Raw genomic sequence first — 20,232 nt, 5'->3', positions numbered from 1 at the left:
CCTGAACCAGTTAAGCGGAGTTTAAATCAACTGACTAGATCTGAAAAAATCTCACGAAACTTCAAAACTAGAATCGGGCTCGGGAGAGTTCTGTGGCGTGGGAAAATAAAATATTTGCAGACTGTAGACTGTAAATTGACGGACACTGACTTTAGACAGATGAAACAGAAAACAAACGCGTTACTGTGCATATATTTTTTAATGTACTGACACCACAAGCTTCAAAAATTTACTCTCTTTACTTAATAAATAAATATTTTGACTGTCACTGTAGGTAATATGAGTTAGACTGTTCATCAACAGTACATTTACATTTAAGGTAGCTTTGGTGTTAAATTCAAATTTGCAGCTGTGAATTTTGACAGCAACAACTGATCATGGCAAATTGCAGTTGTTAACTTTGTGAAGTTGAACAGACAGTATACTGTTTAATATCATTAAGCATGAAGATGGGTATTTATTATTTTTTGTACCATTTGCTTTTAAATATGCTTTAATTATCTGGAGTTGATGCAGACTTTGACATGACTCCATATTCATATAATGAAAATAAATTCGCTAAATCCAAAGGTAAGTGAGGTAAAGATGGTAAAAGAAACAGTAGAAAAGACAGTCTCCCCTTTGTCCTCCTCAAAGTTCATCATGTTGGCGAAGGTGTTGATACATTTTGCGTTCAAATGTAGGATCATGTTCTTTAGCACTGTAAAACTTGTGCAGGGCTTTTGAAATGCGTCTTTCGATATCTGCCATAGCAACGTCTTTGTCATGTGCTCCAAGACTTTCCACAATCTAAACTCAAAAGAGAGAATCATTTTTATTTGGACAATTAAAAATTACAATTGTGGGGTCTTCAATCACTGTTTGAAATTTGCAATGAAGAAGTGGCCTGCATATACATGAAGAAGTCCATAAATTTGTGAGGTCCACAGCTTGGGTGACTAAATTGTTATTCTTCAAGGAGCTTTTGAGAGACTTAATTCTGATAATGATGGCCTCTCTCTCCCAACTAGAATAAACTGGTGACATGATGTTGAGTAAAAACCTGCCACACTGGTCTAAATAATAATAGTATTATTTCATACAAACGCAGAAAAAAATATTTATTTGACAGTTTCACAGGATGGATTAAAGGATGTTTTAAGGGTGCATAAAACCTTCTCTCTTATAGTTCATCTTCATATGCTTCCAAAATACCAACATGAAGCAGATGTTGGAATCTCTTATTGGGAAGTCCATTTTACCCCTGGTGCCTATTTTATTGTGAATACTACATAAACATAGGCCATTATTGAACCTCCTTAATGTACCAAGTAACTACACCACACATACAACCATAAGTGCTTTACCTCTGTAGCTTTAGAGTGAGTTCCTCCAAGACCCTTTAAAAACACAAGGAAATAAGAATAAAGACAAAAGACTGTGACACACTTTAGTAAGGGTTTCAATTCTGTTTCAAAAGAAGGCAGCATGGCTGAGCAGTCAGCAACTTGCTCTTGCAATGCAGAGGTTGCAAATTAGAGTATTGCTCTGACTGCCAACTCAGGACCTGTTTCTTGGTAGCTCCAAGTTGAACATGCTCTGTGCCTTGCATGTAAACAATAAACTTGTCATCTTTCTTCTAGATGGGCTTTTTAATCTTGTAAAGCTACTATTTAGTGCAAGTTTATCTTTTGGTTTTGTGGTAGGGTAGATATATTATGCTCACAAATTCAATCATTAACTTTTTTAGTGTCACCCAGAAAACATACTTAGTATCATGCTCATGATTTTGCATTATGTTTTCTTTAAGAACTTAATTAACAAGCTACACAGATATGGCATTTGAAACATATACTGAAAATAACCCCAAAAACTCCATTATAAATTAAAGTACTAGAAATGTATTTATGGTCAAATATTTCAGTTATTATACCAGTGTTATGTTCAATGCTCTGATCAAAGCATTGTGCCCAAAATTATGCCAGCATGGTTTATCTGAGCCTATTTTGAGGAAAGGGTGAAGTGTTTAAGTGTGCTTCCAATATAAAAAAAAAATAACGTGTATTTGTACCTATTAAGCCACATTCTTGCAACATTTCATTTCAATTTTAAATGGTAAAGCTGTCAAACATATCAACTGACCTATATTCCAAGCAAATTTTTAAAATGCAACTTTGAATTCTTACCTGTACATAGCTTGAAATAAACTTTTCTTTGTCAAAGATTCCTCTCTTATCATGGCACTCTGTCAGCAAAGCCCTGTGAAAAAAGAATGCACTAGACTGGGTCATGCAAAATTTGTGAATTTTCCCTCGGTTTCTTGAGCTGAGTATCTGTAAGGAACCTATTTAATATTACCAATTGTTAAATAGTTGAAAATGTTTTAACATAATGTAGAATAACATTATTTGATAACAACTAAATAAAAATACAGGGATTGACAAATACAAACCCATCAGTTACTCACTCAATGTAGGGAGCATCAATGTGGCTATACTCAAACTCTTCAGTGTTGGAAACATCATTTGGATCAATAAATAACAAGAGCTCTTTTAACTGATCAACAGTCAGATTCTCTATATATCCACGAGTTACAAAACCTTTGTGATCAGGGTCAAGGTATTCAACCAACTGAAAAGGAAGAGATGGAAAAATTAAGTACAGGGCAGGCTTTACTTTTAACTAGTGGTCCATTTATCATAATTTACTTCACCTGCAAAGGTTGAAGAAGTCAGCAACTCAAACAACCCTACTCTAGTGCTTTTGGCACTCAACATTTCCATTGCTGTGGACACATCACCAGATTGCAAATGTTTGTGAATTAATTTCCAAGAAAAGAATTTAAAGATAAGGTATGAAAAAACTTTTGCCTAAAATTCATTAAAGCCTCGGAAATCCAAGAAGTATTTTATCACAAATGTTAACTTGAAAGGAATGAAAAGTATGATACAATCTCACTTACTGTAAAGAAAGGGTAGGATAAATTTTAAAAAAAATTGCATATCTTAGTGTGTAAAATAATAAGTTTGCATGCCCATCTAGCTCAAACTACGGAGACATTAATTTCTTGGCTAAAATTTAGGTGGCATTGCACTAGTAATGGGAATCTGTTTCCTGACCTTTATTACTCTCTCCTGTTCATCTTTCCTCATTACATCTCTCCTTCTACTTTCACTTTGAAAGTATTTTTGTACAAAATCTTTAAGCCAAATCCTTCCCTCGTTATCAGCTAAGGTTAGCAGAAAGCGTTTCAAAATGTAGATGTCCATATGGCCTTGACTAAGATCCCCATACCCAGAGTACTGCCATAACACCCTCACTTCATTCATAGGTGTAAAGGAAATGTTCACTTTATCACAGTCTTTCTCTGTGAACTGTTTTAACTGCGAGAACCAAATAGATACTGCAGAGTTCATGTAGCCCCAGGAACGCACTTGGTGCCAGTAGCCTGAGCAGCAAAGGTAACAAATGATAAATGTATACCATTACCAAAGCATTTACATTTTTTCCACTGTAGACTAACTATAAATTTCTGAAATTAAAAAAACATTGCCAAAACTATAGACAGTACCACTCAAAAGTAAGTTGACAGTCCCTCAAACCTCGATGTGCGATACTCAATACTTGAGCCTCCATTCTCAATTCCCAATAGTTTCGAGTATCAAGGATTGAGTATCAAGTTGAGACTGTCAACTTACCTTTGAGGGGTACTGTAACATCTTTGTTTAATCTGATAATCATCTAGATTTTACTCAATCTACACTGTCTCAGTGCAAAATGTCTCATTATCACATTCAGATTATAATCAAATGATAGTCATAAACCATGTGAAATCCTACCTAATATTTACATGTGCTGTTCAGCACTTCATTAAAGAGTTGTCTTAAATTTTCTTTTAAAATTTATCTTAAATTAAAGGATATCAACTCTTGCAGATGAAATTTGGTGAACACCAACACTTACCTCCAGGCATGAAGATACAGTCACCCTTGTTCATTCTGACTTTAGAGTAATGTACATCTTTGATCTTTGGAAACTCGTCTAGGTCCACAGAGTCAATGTCTATCTCTGAATATCCTCCCCATTCATATTTGGAATCATCAGACATGTAAACAAGATCTGTTTGATCTGGATGAACAAGAAACCAGTCTTTGGTGCCATTAAAAATACAATGTATATTGCTGAAGGGATCCTGATGTAATTTTGTTTTGCCGCCACGAGCACTGAGAAATAAGTGGACCTCTTGAATAGCCTCAGAAAAGGAACCACATCTGAAAAGTGTAAATTTTTTAAAGAGCAATTTAGAACTTGAGTTTTTTTTAATTACAGTCAAAGTTTGGGAGTTTATAGTTTTCCAACACAAAAAGTATTCTGCACGCTGGAAAGGTTACATCTGTTATAAGTATAAGAAGGAAAGTTTAGGGAAACAGAATTTTGGTCAGAGTCTGACATAGGGTAACTGTAGCTTTAATTTTTTGGGTTTTTTCAAGTGTTTTTTAAAAGGTTTTCCATGAGTTTAGAGTCCTACATGTATCATACCATTTTCATAACAACCTATGTTTCAAACAGCCCTGAAATCCCTTAAAATTTACTTTTATTATTAATGACACCATAGAGGTTCTGAAAATGATTTCCACAATGACTTGAAATGCAGATATCTTTGAACCTTGCAAGAGTGGTAGCGAGTTATATGCTCCTGAACCAAGTGATTTATATCACCAGGGCTTAACTTCTCTGCTAAGGGGTACTTCTGTTTTCCTAGATGGGATACAACTTTATTTTAGGGTTCATTAACAGTTCCTTTTGTATCCATCATGATGCTTCAGGGTACTCTTGGAGTATGTACACTGTCTTGCATAAGAAGACAATACTGGCCTGAGAACTCCTGATTTCAAGTGCAGCATGCTATAAAGCTATTGGGGTAGAATTATAAGAAAAGGACCTTTGAGGTTGATTGTTTAGTATGAATTAACAGGCTTTTTAATTAATTTATTGGAGCCCTCAAGGTATACAATCATATATATATATTTATATAATTTATAGGTTTAACCTTAAGCATGGAGGTATTCCTATGTCTCTTTCCATCGGTTGTGGAATCTGTGAGATCACATATGCATCCATGGTCTGATAATTCTGTATGAAATGCTTTATCGTGTCTCTTCCAAGAATATCTGCTTCCCCAACTGGTAAACGATCATTTGCTTCAGCACGTGCTTCAAGACGTACAGTGAGATCTCCATACTCGGAGATCAAAAATTCTTCTGTCCATAATTCATATGCCCTTATGATGAAAAGAAAACAAAGCAAACTATATACTTGAACTAAATATTTCTGGCCATGCCACTTCCAAGATTTTTTAAAGACCTCAAACTGGTTAGAGATTTGTGTTTTGAAGTCTCCTTACCCTCCTTATGGAAAGGGATAGTCTGTTTTCAAATGCAAACTCAGTAATCAAGAAATTGTAATGTAATCATTATACTTGGATAAATAAAACAGCTGCTGAACTGATTAACACCCCTATCTATTAGTATGGATAAATACTACTGTTTTCATCTGAAAATAGTTTCAGAATACACCTGTTCCCCAGGTTTTGTATAACTTTAGTTCCCTTTGCAACATATCATCCATGCGTACAATGGAAGAAAGTCCTCTTCCATCCATTATATTTTCTAAGTATAAAGGACAGTCTGAAATTTCAGACATGTATGTATCCTGAAACAAGTTGAGTCAGTCCTAATACTTAAAATGAAAAGTATTGAAACTCATCTTATTTTTCTTTTTTTTGTCGGCTTAGGCAGTCAAAAAATCTGAATTTTCTCTCAGTTATTCTTCCCTTACCAATTGCTCTCTTATACAAGGCATGTTTTCCGTTCTTATTTTCTGTGTTACAGCAACTTCAATTCTTCGAAAAGTTTTGTTTCCACTGAAGTTGAAATTGAAAACAAATAACTATGGAGTCCCGCAAACAAAAACTCGCCGATCACTCGCGATTAAAGTAAAAGATAATAATTCTACAAATTCATGCGTGTTTAACTTGGTTATCACAAAGAAACTGATTAATCTTTTTACCTGGAATTTATTGCGGCTCCCCTAAAAACCACCGGTTTATGTTTAGACACATAAGTACCCCAAAACTCTGCTGGGTGCGGAACTGCACTGATTTCTTGTGTAACAACATCGGGCTTTCTATGCTGACCGAAAGGCTTTAAATGTCCTACGGGTACTTCATCCAAGCAAACGAAGGATATTAAAGAAAGGACATAAATCAGAGCATTCGCTTTGTGCATTTTTACCTGTGTGTTCGGAAAAGTCAATGACTTTTTTAATACGATCGTAAGAACAATAAACTTAGAGCCCAGTCGATCGTTGTCTCATTCAGATCGAGGATCGAGTGAGATTGAGTTTTACTCATAAAGGTCGCTACAGTTGGCAATTTTCAGCAGATTACCGCGAGATTATGGCAACTGTAAATTTGGGCACACGCTCTCGGAATTCTCTGTCTAAGATTGTGTAAAAATTTTAAAATTAAAGTCAAGCGTGAGGAATCTGTGCGACGTTGCGTGACAACTTTGAAAACCAACTTCGTTCTCAGGTTCCTCTCATTTCCTCCCACGTGACTGAGTCACAACAGTACTTTAGCGGTCGCTGGGTGACCGCAACCTAACTACAGGTTCCGCGGAATATAATTGAGACGCGATAAAAAACGCCCTTTCATGTCACAACTGATCTCTAAATGTACATTTGATTTAAAAACTCATTCAAAAATGCATCGAACCTCCGTTAGCAAACAACATCAACAAAGTGGTTGCGCACCAGGGCAAAAGCAGGATTACTGTAGACGGTATATTATTACTATAAAATAGTTGGACCTCTAGGTCATTAACGACTATCAGCCAGCAAAAGAATTGCGAGGGCTAACTGCTACAAGAAGAAATATACTCTCTCGGTTGCAATGCGTTTAGGACAATCAAGTACTAACAGTACTAACATTGTTTTCGGGAGATAAACACGGAATTGCTTTTACTTGAGAGATTATCCTTACTTTTATTACAACGATTTCGCTTTAACGGACTGTTTAATACATGCGAAAGACAATTCAAACAGGCTGTTGCGATTCAGTTAAGGGTAACCACGACCGCTTTTAACCCTGTAACTCCCATGAGTGACCAAGACAGAATTTCTCCCTACAATATCAACCAGATAAGTGATGAGAATATCAATTTGGGAGATAATAAGTCGATCCAATTCTAAATTCTCTGCATTAACATTATAAGAATTGTATGGTTGACAGTATGGAGAATTACAAATTTGATCAGGAAGCTAAAGGGTTAATCGATTAAAATAGAGATCTCCTCTTAAAATTACACAACCGACCGCTTAACCCTTTTTAAAACCCCTAGGAGTGACCAGCGTCTGATTTCTCCTTACAATATCACTCTTGAATCAAACATTAAGTTCATGAGAATATAAGAAATGATCACCAATTAAAGCAGCTCTTGATTATTAAACAAATTCTCTTTATCAGCACCTTGGGAAATGTATAGTGAATAGTATGGAGAATATGGATACTGATGTTAAGGGTGTAAAGGGCTTATACCGGGTGACCGCATAAGAGACAAAGGAGGGCTCCGCTAAATACAAGCAAACATGACGTACATCAAAGGGATTATTCAGTCCAGTTGGTAACTGAAAGTAGGATTTAAAAAATTTCTGGAGAATTAATGATTGAAAAACACCAAAATGACTAAAGAGGATCCTTTTTTTGGAGCTGAAATGCTTTCGCTTTAATAAGTGGCTGCCGACGGAGTGTAGAAATGAAAGATGCCGTGTACAAATGTTAATGAAATACCAATTGCGTGATGGGAGAAATAAACGGCTCTTATTGAAACTGGAGCACACTAAAGGTCCTAAAAAAGTTTCCAGCCCGAGTCTCTTCAGTCTTTCGCCTCGATCGGTAATATTGTTAGGACTGCAAAACACCAATGGAACAAACAAACATTAAAAATGCTTTTATTGGGTAATTTTATCTCCACATGTTTCCTTTATAATGATGGAATGGATCCTTTCATCGCGTTTTTACAAAAGACTGACGTTTAAGATACGGTTAGTGAATTAAAAACAATTTCATGTTGGAGTTGAACCGGAAAGTGAACCGGAAACTGTTCACTTTTTGCCATAACGAGAGCGGTACCTATAGCGGGAACCATAGCGGTGACCACCATAGCGGCTGTATCCGTTAAAGTGTCGTTTCACAGGCTTTTCTGGAAAATGAAAAGTAAGATTAAGTTTCCACATGAGCCAAGAGGCTAATAAACTGAATATTATTTCTCTTAGAAACTACTTTCCTCTATGGTCGGAAGGACAGGGAGATTTACTCGTAAAGAAAGCCGCATTACTGCGAAGTTTTGTTTGCGCGTTCAAGTGTCAACAGAAAGCTGTCAGTCGTCTCCGTAACAATGTTTGGCTTACCCTGGTCATGCATAAACAGTATGCAACTGGGAGTTTAGTGAGTGACTATTTAGCTATCGCTTCAAATTCTTCTCCCTCCCGAAAATTTTAAAGGATAAACTGTACTTACAAACTTACCGTTTTCTCCCTCGTTTAGTATCGCAGAACTCGGAGGTTCATCGTTCATGGTGGCGACAGGTTCCTTGAAAAAGTAATTTGACTGAGAGTAAGTCTATTTACTCTGTAGGTTAGACAAACGTTAATATAGAAGCCCTCTCAAAGAGATATCAATAGATTTCATGAAAAGTGCACCTCTATTTCCAGCTCGGGGTCTTCTTCGCTCTCGATAATGAATGCCCTCGCCAGACACAAAACCATCAGCAACAAAGCGAGGTACTTCATTTTCCTGGAGTGATCCAAACATGAAAATAATATAGACATCAGTGTAATGTCACTCGTCGATAGAAATGAACTGTCTTCGATTTTGTCGATTGCGATTAAACTGAGCCTAAGGGCGCTACGACGATTCAGAATTTAAGGTACGCAATTAGTGACAAATTATCAAACCCTTCTCCCCAGTATCGAAATATATCGATGTCAAGCTTCTTGTTTCAAAACAACTCACAAATTGTTCAAATTCTGTTCCAAAAGAGCTGAATACTGTTGTTGAAATTACTTTAAATCGTTTGTTGAAAAGTTTTAAAGTCCGTTTAACGCCACACCTAAACATACTTGTATTTCTTGGGTTATTTTTTCTTCTTTGCTTTAGTTTTTCTTACTTAGAAAAGCATTGTTATAAAGTTTTTTTTTTTTATCTAAGAAATTTTCTTCTCTACATAAGCGTCTATTAAAATAAAATTAACAAATTCACCGGGGCCCTGCTCTTTGTACTAAATTCCATTTTCAGTGATGTCTTCAATTTTGGATAAGGACAGTTTTGATCACTAATGATGCGAAATGCACCAGTCCCACCAAATCATCCTGTAAATTAACTCTTAAACGTTTTTCAGACAACGGAGTGTGTCTGGCTATCTCTCTGCTGTTCTCAGTTCAGTTTGAAATGGAAGAGGAAATAAACAATTTGCCATTAAGAAGTAATTGTTGTTTAAATATGAGTTGGTGGTCAAATCAGCTTTAAAGATGAAATTAAAACCAGTTACGTTGGTTCTAACTGTTAATTCGTCAATTATCGGTTAAACGCTTCAAAAAAGCTTTAAAATCATTTGTCATCTTACTTGAAAAAGGATACAGAGCCCCTCTAAGAGTTTGGAGACATGCAGAAGGTAAGCGGGTAAGCCATTATCGGCTTAGAGACAAGCACAGGAATTTAACAAACGAGAAAGCTCTGACTTACTTCAGGTCGATGATTCAATCTTGCAATTTTTACTTGGAAGAACACTGTGGGATTTATGGTAAAGTATGGTGTGTGCACCGCTTTTATGCCACCCGATGTTGATGAAATTGACCTTTAAAAAGCCACGAAACCAGCGGTGACCGATTAAAGTTGATAAATTACTGATAAGTTATTCTAGAGACCTCGTTGAGCCTTGAAGCGGTGATAACATGAAAGTAACATTGGGTAAGTGCAATACTCGTCTATGTTTCGCGAAATTCACTTAAACTAGCCTTTTATAACACAACCGAAAGAAACAGTCGTCCTGGTTTTTACTGGATGTATTGGAAATAGTCGGTGTGGCTGAGTTGTTTCTATTTTGGGTCTTGTTTACGTAAGGATGCGATAAAACGTTTCGGGTTCAGTCAAGGGGGACCAAAACTTATGCTCCGTGCATAAATTTCCCCTCTCTGGTCTTTTCCGGCGACCGAGGTTTCTAATTGCTTGATTGATTTCATTATTTTCCTATCCCTAACTTGCCAAAATGTCCCTGCTGTAAAATCATGTCCAGACTTCTCTCCAGAGACACGTTTTCATTTTATACAAGGTATACTGTATCTGGGGAGAAAGCAACATATAACAATTAAGGTAGCTTTCCTTGCCGCAATCTTTAGAGGAAACTAAAAAATTTCTCTCTCAATCAGCCTAAACTAGTAATTTATCCTGAAAAACAATCAACTACGATCTTTGATTGTGATTATTCTTAATATTCTTTTTGTTTCGCGTCTGTGCCTCTGAATGGTTTGCAGTTAAGCGAGGGCAATTGTCTCAAAATCATTCATGAATGGACCAGAACTTCTGGTCATTTCGAAAGCTAATCCTTATCTTCTCTTTATATTGCTCGCCCTAATGTCTAATTTGTTATTACTGATAGTTTTTAATAGCTTTGCTAACAGATGGGGGCGTTAGTGCTCCATAGTTTGTTATGAACCTAATCTGTACATCGTATAGAGTTAGACGTTAATCATAAGCTCTTCAATCTGAGAAATAGTCGCTCCTACAAATTGCCACGCCTCCATGCAAACGAGACAAAGAACTCTTTTATGATTTCAATGGTCTGTCTAGTAAATGGTGCCTAATGTATTTCAGAAGAATGTAGAATGTTTTTAAATAATTTTTGATCTTGAATTTTATGCAAAAACTGTATATGGAAATAATTTTTACTCCAAGTCTTTTTAAATGTTATCATTACAGGATTGATGTAATTTAATACTACTTTCACATTATTTTATATCATATTATTGCAAATAATCACGTAATTCAGCCAACGGGCTGCGATGTAACTTTTGATAAACTTTCTCTCTATCCTAGATACAATAATCGCTGATTTTTTTCCACAAGAATTTGCTAAAATCGACTTCTAGCAGTCGAAGCTATACTCGAAGAAACATCCGTCTTTGTTTGTAATGGGTTTAGAAATTATTTATACCATTCTATTATTTTATCAAATTTACTCGTCTCCGTTTATTCTATGGTTGTCTGTTATTTAATGCTTGAATATTAGCTTTTGAGTGCTCCTCACTAATAGCTGTAGCAATAAACCAGTGTACATGTAAATATGTATTGTGTTGGTTTATATTTGGAAATAATCGGCGTATGTTGTTTCTATTTTTGGTCTTATTTACCCAGAGTAAGATCGAGATGTTCCAGACTCATTCATGGATGGACCGAAACTTCTACTCCGTGCATAAAATTTCTCTGGCGCCAACAGTTCCTCATTGATTGATGAATTTAGTTTTATAATTAGTAACCAATCTGACTGAAGGATGTTTAAGTTCAAAGCTAGTTCAAAAAGGCATACATTTAAAAGATGGTTTCTATGTTGATCAGTGACTACTCTGGAAGGGCCCTGACCCTAAAGGAACTGTTCGAAGTGGCCAGTATTTCAAGCCCTACTCACAGAAACATTCATCCCAATTTTAATTTGAAAATAATCGGCATATCTATGTTATGTTTATTGTTAGTATTTTTAACTAAGATTGAAGGCGAACTAATCTAAGATATCCCAAATTCAGTCATGGACGGACAAGAACTCCTGTTAAGTGCATAAATTTTCCATTTTTAGTCGCCATCGGCACCCGAAGTTTCCTCAATGCTTGATTGATTTAATTTCGTTTTTAAGTATACCAATTTGTCTCTGCTGTACAATTCTTTCAGACCTCTTTCTGGGGACAAGCTTTCATATTATATAGGATATAGTGTTATAAGAGAGAACCCTGCTTAGTTTCCTTCAACAATGTTGCGTTCCTTGCCTCAATCTTTAGAGGAGACGGAAAATTTCTCTTTCGATCAGCCTAGATTCTTGGCAAAATTCTTGATTAGAATTTCTTCTTTGTTGGATATTTCTCATTTACATATTTCTTGCTGACGAAACAATTAATCTTGATTGTGATAATCATCACCTTAATTTGAATTCCTTACCACTGTCTAATCTGTTATCAATAGTTATTTATCGCTTAGCTAACAATTAGAGGCGGAAGCAAATTAATTTTACTTACCCATGGATGGACCAGAACTTCTGCTCATTTTCAATATTCACTCCTATCTTCCTTTTATTTAATTCACCCTTGCCTAGTTTGTTGTTGATAGTTTTATTAGCTTTGGTATCAGGCGTGGGTGCGCCTCGTGTGCCACTTTTTTGTTCTTACCACATTTTGATGTCATCTGTGATCTATTACTGAACAGACGCACGGCAACTTGGAATCTATTTGTTCAATTGCAAATAATGAGGTAATTCAGCCAACAGGCTGTAATATAGTTTTTGATAAACTAATAATCTCTCTAAGAATAAAATTTGGCACCCTGGTCACAACATACATATTGCGCTGCTTAAAAGGACACAAATACAAGTTAAAATAGGTTACAGTGCTTATATTTACAAAACAACACGCATACACTCTGAAATAATTCTTGCAGTTTCTCCCGAGATTTAGTTCACGGAGCCCGATGAACAAACCCTCCTTTCCTTCGTTCCCAGGTTCCTCTCATTTCCTCACCCGCGACTGAGTCACAACAGTACTTTAGCGGTCGCTGGTTGACCGCAACGTACAGGTTGACTGCTAAATACAGGTTCCACGGAATATAGTTGAGACGCGATAAAAAAAAACGCCCTTTCATGTCACAACTGATCACTTAATGTACATTTAATTTAAAAACTCGTTCAAAATTGCATCGATCCTTCGTCAGCAAACAACATCAACAAAGTGGTAGCGCACTAGGGCAAAGCAGGATTACTTTAGGCGGTGTGTTATTACTATAAACAGTTGGACCTCTAGGTCATTAACGACTATCAGCTAGCAAAAGACTTGCGAGGTTTCTAGGCGTGATATTCGTCCTAACTGATACAAGAAGAAATATACTCTCCCGGTTGCAATGCGTTTAGGACAATTGACCCACAATTGAACTCAAAGTACTAACAATGTTTTCGGGAGATAAACACGAAACTGCTTTTATTTGAGAGATTATCCTTACTTTTATTACAACGATTTCGCTTTAACGGACTGTTTAATACATGCGAAAGACAATTCAAACAGGCTGTTGCGACTCAGTTAAGGGTAACCACGACCGCTTTTAACCCTGTAACTCCCATGAGTGATAATTAGTCGATCCAATTCTAAATTCTCTGCATTAACATTATAAGAATTGTATGGTTGACAGTATGGAGAATTACAAATTTGATCAGGGAGCTAAAGGGTTAATCGATTAAAATAGAGATCTCCTCTTAAAATTACACAACCGACCGCTTAACCCTTTTTAAAACCCCTAGGAGTGACCAGCGTCTGATTTCTCCTTACAATATCACTCTTGAATCAAACATTAAGTTCATGAGAATATAAGAAATGATCACCAATTAAAGCAGCTCTTGATTATTAAACAAATTCTCTTTATCAGCACCTTGGGAAATGTATAGTGAATAGTATGGAGAATATGGATACTGATGTTAGGGTGTAAAGGGCTTATACCGGTGACCGCATAAGAGACAAAGGAGGGCTCCGCTAAATACAAGCAAACATGACGTACATCAGAGGGATTATTCAGTCCAGTTGGTTACCGAAAGTAGGATTTTAACATTTCTGGAGAATTAATGAATAAAAAACACCAAAATGACTAAAGAGGATACATTTTTTGGAGCTGAAATGCTTTCGCTTTAATAAGTGGCTGCCGACGGAGTGTAGAAATGAAAGATGCCGTGTACAAATGTTAATGAAATACCGATTGCGTGATGGGAGAAATAAACGATGGCTAGTAAAACGGCTCTTATTGAAACTGGAGCACACTAAAGGTCCTAAAAAAGTTTCCAGCCCGAGTCTCTTCAGTCTTTCGCCTCGATCGGTAATATTGTTAGGACTGCAAAACACCTATGGCACAAACAAACATTAAAAATGCTTTTATTGGGTAATTTTATCTCCACATGTTTCCTTTATAATGATTGAATGGATCCTTTCATCGCGTTTTTACAAAAGACTGACGTTTAAGATACGATTACCGAATTTAAAACAATTTCATGTTGGAGTTGAACTGGAAAGTGAACCGGAAACTGTTCACTTTTTGCCATAATAGCGAGAGCGGTAACCACCATAGCGGGAACCACCATAGCGGGAACCACCATAGCGGGAACCACCATAGCGGGAACCACCATAGCGGCCGTATCCGTAGTGTCGTTTCACAGGCTTTTCTGGAAAATGAAAAGTAAGATTAAGTTTCCACATGAGCCAAGAGGCTAACAAACTGAATATTGTTTCTCTTAGAAACTACTTTCCTCTATGGTCGGAAGGACAGGGAGATTTACTCGTAAAGAAAGCCGCATTACTGCGAAGTTTTGTTTGCGCGTTCAAGTGTCAACAGAAAGCTGTCAGTCGTCTCCGCAACGATGTTTGGCTTACCCTCATGCATAACTATATCATGCAACTGGGAGTTTAGTGAGTGACTATTTAGCTATCGCTTCGAATTCTTCTCCCTCCCGAAAATTTCAAAGGATAAACTGTGCTTACAAACTTACCGTTTTCTCCCTCGTTTTGTATCGCAGGATTAGGTTCATCGTTCATGGTGGCGACAGGTTCCTTGAAAAAATAATTTGACTGAGAGTAAGTCTATTTACTCTGTAGGTTAGACAAACGTTAATATAGAAGCCCTTTCAAAGAGATATCAATAGATTTCATGAAAAGTGCACCTCTATTTCCAGCTCGGGGTCTTCTTCGCTCTCGATAATGAATGCCTTCGCCAGACACAAAACCATCAGCAACAAAGCGAGGTACTTCATTTTCCTGGAATGATCCAACCATTAAAATATTATAGACATCAGTGTAATGTCACTCGTCGATAGAAATGAACTGTCTTCAATTTTTATCGATTGCGATTTATCTGAGCCCAAAGGCGCCACAATGATTCAGAATTTAAGTTACGTAATTAGTGACTAATTATCAAACCCTTCTCGCCTTAACCAGTATCGAAATATATCGATGTCAAGCTTCTTGTTTCAAAAAAACTCACAAATTGTTCAGATTCTGGTCCACAGGCCACTAAAAGAGCTGCAAACTGTTGTTGAAATTATTTTAAATCGTTTGTTGAAAAGTTTTAAAGTCCGTTTAACGTCACACCTAAACATACTCGTATTTCTTGGGTTATTTTTTCTTCTTCGCTTTAATTTTTCTTACATAGAAAAGCATTGTTCTAATCAGGTTTTATTTTTTTTATCTAGGAAATTTTCTTCTCTATATAAGCGTCTACTAAAAGAGAATTAACAAATTCGCCGCAGCCCTGCTCTATGTACTAAATTCCATTTTCAATATTGTCTTTTATTTTGGATAAAGACAGTTTTGATCACTAATAATGCGAAATGCCCCAGTCGCATCAAATCATCCTGTAAACTCTTAAACGTTTTCAGACAACGGAGTGTGTCTGGCTATCTCTCTGCTGTTCTCAGTTCTGTTTGAAATGGAAGAGGAAGTAAACAATTTGCCATTAAAGTGCCTGTGACATGAATTTTTTTTTGTGTAAATATTTAGCTTATGGTATGTACAAACCAATTCCGCAGAGGAAAAAATTTCAAAAAAATTAGCACTCGGTTTTTTCGGGCACTAAAGTGCTCTTATTTTGTCTCAAAAGTGTCCCGTGGACTGGTAACGAATTAGCGGGTGATGACGTAGAAAACTGTGAAAACTCTCAATTGACACTTACAAATCCCTCACATCTCTTGTAATTTTGTATCAGTCAGCGTTGAAATACTCTTGAAATAATGCCCGATAGCGATGTATACCCTACCTTCAGCAGGCTCTACCGAGAGTTGTGAAACATCGCACTCAGGCAGTAAAGAAGAAATGGAAGTTGCGAGTATGGTTCAGCCCTAAGAGGGAGAACCTCGTGCAGCAATCGAAGATTTCAGTCACCGAAGGCTATCGAAGACGGTTTCTCGCCTTCGGTGTTCAGGTCAAGATTAGAGCAAAAATTCCCGTTACTACATTTTTCGTTTGGTGCGTTTGTGTTTGTTCCCTATGGCGAAAGAATAGGTAGCTGTGTTCGTTTCTGTTGCCATAACTTTCATTCCTTCGCTGACTATGTGCAGCGAAGGTTCCCCTCGGTCATTGCTCTTTCGTTGCTGTAGAGAGATTCCCTCAGTAAACCAAAAGCCAACTTTTGACAAAAGAATCAGCTGTATCACGAGGCCCGATGATTTTTCACCGAGAAGTCATCCGAGCGTTTCACTGCAAGTTGCTCCTTTCCTCAAAGATTGTAAAGGCAGAGGCTATCGTCTCCGCTGGAAAACGAGTGAGTATATAGTCATCTGATTCATGTTAATCTCAAAAAGGGATTTAATAGAGAAAAACTTCTTTAGTTTAAGTGCAGCATTGCCTTATGACCCATTCCGCCCAAGGGAAATAACTGACATCAGTATTATAAACGAATATTTCGTATGAATCGACTTTCACACAGCACTTGGATTCGGCACCATCTGTTTTAATAAAATTTGTGTTTCTATATTTATCTTGTTGCAGTGCTGTTATCGCAATGACATTGCTACTATTACTACTTTTAGTTCTTCAGAGCAGGGGGGAATTGATGGCTGGTGGGATGGATTTGCGGAAACCTAGGTTAGGAGAATACACGGCCTTTCGAGCTCGTGTTTATGCCAGTATCCGCCAGAGGTTTCGCACTGTTCACCCAATAGGATATCGGTAGCTTAGGAAAAGGCTTGAACTTCATTAGAAATGATGTATTTATGTTATTAAAATGCGATGGAAACTGCAATTGGTAGGATTTTTACACGATAAGGAAAGCGCAAATGTAGTCATGTGGAAAGATAAGGAGTACGAGTACATCTCAAGCTCGTGAAATAAACAACAATAATGAGCTCACCATTCTTCGCTTGCGAAATGTCAGCCGAAAAGAATGTTGAACAACCGTCCCTTAATCAGCATTCTTTTTAACTGAACTCATTGGTTATCTTTCCTTGATTTTGACAAGTGGTATATGTTCGTAACAGGCGTCTTCGAAGCCGGTACGGAGCATAAGGCCTGCGACATTGAAGAGTAAAATCTCCTCGATGTCGACGATCGAAACGCATCCATTTTGGCCATACAGCTACTTTTTTGGGAAAGTAGTGTATAGAAATACTGGTTTATGTGTATTATTCTTGTAGCTAACACTATTTGGCTCTCCGGCCTCGCAATACGTTCGTCTTTTCTTCTCGATTTCTCCTTTCTTCACCATAGTTGCAGACGTGTCTTCACAGTTTTCTACGTCGTAGTTATGTAACATGATCGTTTTGGCCGCGCGCTTTATTAGGACACTTTTTGGTCGCCAGATTGTTCTTTCAGTGCACAAAACAATGGTCAAGGAGAGCCCGCTAGGCGCTAAGTTCGCTTATTTCGAATTTTAAATACAGCATTAACCAGAAAATGCAAATGAAAAATTTCGTGTCATAAGCACTTTAAAAGAAGTAGTTGTAGTTTAAATCTGAGTTGATTCTAACTGTAAATTCGTCAGGTATCCGTTAAACGCTTCAAATCATTTTTGAAATCACGTTTTGAAATCATTCGTCATCTCACTTGAAAAAGGAAACAGAACTCTTTTAATAATTTAGAGACAAGCAGAAGGCAGGCGGGCAAGCCATTTTCAGCTTATAGAGACAAGCACAGGAATTTAACTAACGAGAAAGCTCTGACTTACTTTAGGTCCATGGTTCAATCGTGCAATGTTTACTTCGAGGAACACTGTGCGATCTATGGTAAAGTATGGTGTGTGCACCGCCTTTTACGCCAGCCGGTGTTGATTAAACTGACCTCAAAAAAGGTTTGAAACCAGCGGTGACCGATTGAAGTTGCTAATTGCTGATAAGCTATTTTAGAAACTCGTTGAGCCTTGAGGCGGTGACAACATCAAAGTAACATTGGGTAGGTGCAATGCTCGTCTATGTTTCGCGAATACTTGATAACAAACTCAATACAGGAATTTAATGAGATTCACTCAAACTGGCCGTATATAACACCACCGACAGAAACATTCTTCATGGTTTTTACTGGATATCTTGGAAATAGTCGATGTGTCTGAGTTGTTTCTCTTTTTGGTCTTGTTTACCAAAGGGTGCGATAAAACGTTTCAGATTCAGTCAAGGATGGACCAAAACTTATGCTCCGTGCATACATTTCCACACTAATTTTTCCGGCGACCAAAGTTTCTAATTGCTTGATTGATGTAATTATTTTCCCATCATTGACTAAGCTTTGCTGGCTGATAGTCGTTAATGACCTAGAGGTTCGACTGTTTATAATAGTCCTGCTTTTTCCCTTATGCGCCACCAATTTGTTGACGTTGTTTGCTTACGAAGGTTCGATGCATTTTTTAACGAGTTTTTAAATTAATTGTACATTTAGTGATCGGTCAGAGATAAGGCAAAAGGCAAAAATTGTTGGAGTATTCGAAGACATGACTGCTGTATCGCTAATCATAGATATTAGTAAAAACTTTTCCTCTCCATCAGCCTAAACTAATCATTTATACTGAAAATCAACTACGATCTTCGATTGTGAATATTCTTACTGTTCTTTTTTTTTGTTCGTCCGTGCTTCTGAATAGTTCTTTATGATCTGTTTTGATAAGCATTACTCGCAGTTAAGCAAGGGCAATTATCTCTAAATCATTCATGGGTGGACCAGAACTCTTGCTCATTTCGAAAGCTAATCTTTTTTTGTATTGCTCGCCATAATGTCTAATTTGTTATTACTGATATTTGTTAATAGCATGCTAATTAACAGATGAGGGCGAGGACAAATTTCTCTTACTCATTCATGGATGGACCAAAACATCTGATGTTAGAGTATCATGGTCTGTTATGAACTATATCTGTACATCGTATCGAGTTGGACATTAATCATAAGCTCTCCAATTTGTCATCATTGTCAAACCATTCCGTTTACAATCTGAGAAATAATCGCTCCTACATGATGCCACGCGTCCATACGATTTTTCAATGGTCTGTCAAGCGAACGATGCTTAATGTATTTCAGAAGAATATAGAATGTTTTTTTAATTATTTTTGATCTTGAATTTCATGCAAAAACTGTATATGGAAATAATCTTTACTCAAAGTCTTTTTAAATGTTATCATTACAGGATTCATATAATTTAACGCTACTTTTGCATTATTTTATATCATAATATTGCAAATAATCACGTAATTCAGCCAACGGGCTGCGTTGTAATTTTTGATAAACTATCTCTCTATCCTAGATACAATAGTCGCTTATTTTTTTCCCAAAATAATTTGCTAAAACTGTCTTCTACCAGTCGAAGCTATACTCGAAGAAACATCCGTCTTCGTTTATAGTGTGTTTAGAAATTGTCTATATCTATTATTCTATTAAGGCAAGTTTTCATGTTTTATAGGATATAATGTTATAGGAGCGAACCCTGCTAAGTTTCCTTCCACAAGGTAGCGTTCCTTGCTTCAGTCTTGAGAGGAGACCGAAAATCTCTTTAAATTCATTCATGGATGGACAAGAACTTCTGCTGAGTGCATAAATTTCCCATTTTCAGTCGTCATCGGCACACAAAGTTTCCTCAATGCTTCATTGATTTAATTTCGTTATTAACTATACCAATTTGTCTCTGCTGTACAATTCTTTCAGACCTCTTTCTGGGGACAAGTTTTCAAATTATAGAGGATATAATGTTATAGGAGCGAACCCTGCTAAGTTTCCATCAAAAAGGTTGCGTTCCTTGCTTCAGTCTTGAGAGGAGACAGAAGATCTCTTTAGATTCAGTCATGGATGGACAAGAACTTCTGCTAAATGCATAAATTTTCCATTTTTAGTCGTTATCGGCACACAAAGTTTCCTCAATGCTTGATTGATTTAATTTCGTTATTAAGCATACCAATTTGTCTCTTCTGTACAATTCTTTCAGATCTCTTTCTG

The 20,232-nt window shown here is 36.8% G+C and overlaps 1 protein-coding gene across 1 annotated transcript; it reads right to left on the bottom strand.

Annotated features, from left to right (window-relative positions):
- Positions 1 to 191: 191 nt before the first annotated feature.
- LOC136277720 (uncharacterized) lies at positions 192 to 6,502 on the bottom strand. The gene is made up of 8 exons (XM_066160300.1): positions 6,049 to 6,502; positions 5,030 to 5,260; positions 3,943 to 4,250; positions 3,099 to 3,427; positions 2,447 to 2,610; positions 2,166 to 2,238; positions 1,347 to 1,379; positions 192 to 789 (listed from the first exon to the last, which is right to left on the bottom strand). The coding sequence occupies exons 1-8, from the start codon at positions 6,264 to 6,266 to the stop codon at positions 631 to 633; spliced, it is 1,515 nt and encodes a 504-aa protein (XP_066016397.1). The 5' UTR covers positions 6,267 to 6,502; the 3' UTR covers positions 192 to 630.
- Between the last annotated feature and the right edge of the window lie 13,730 nt (positions 6,503 to 20,232).

Source organism: Pocillopora verrucosa, chromosome 13 (assembly GCF_036669915.1).
Source record: "Pocillopora verrucosa isolate sample1 chromosome 13, ASM3666991v2, whole genome shotgun sequence".
Taxonomy (NCBI): Eukaryota; Metazoa; Cnidaria; class Anthozoa; order Scleractinia; family Pocilloporidae; genus Pocillopora; species Pocillopora verrucosa.
Note: the sequence above shows the minus strand (reverse complement) of the source record. Positions and strands in the feature narration are given on the sequence as shown.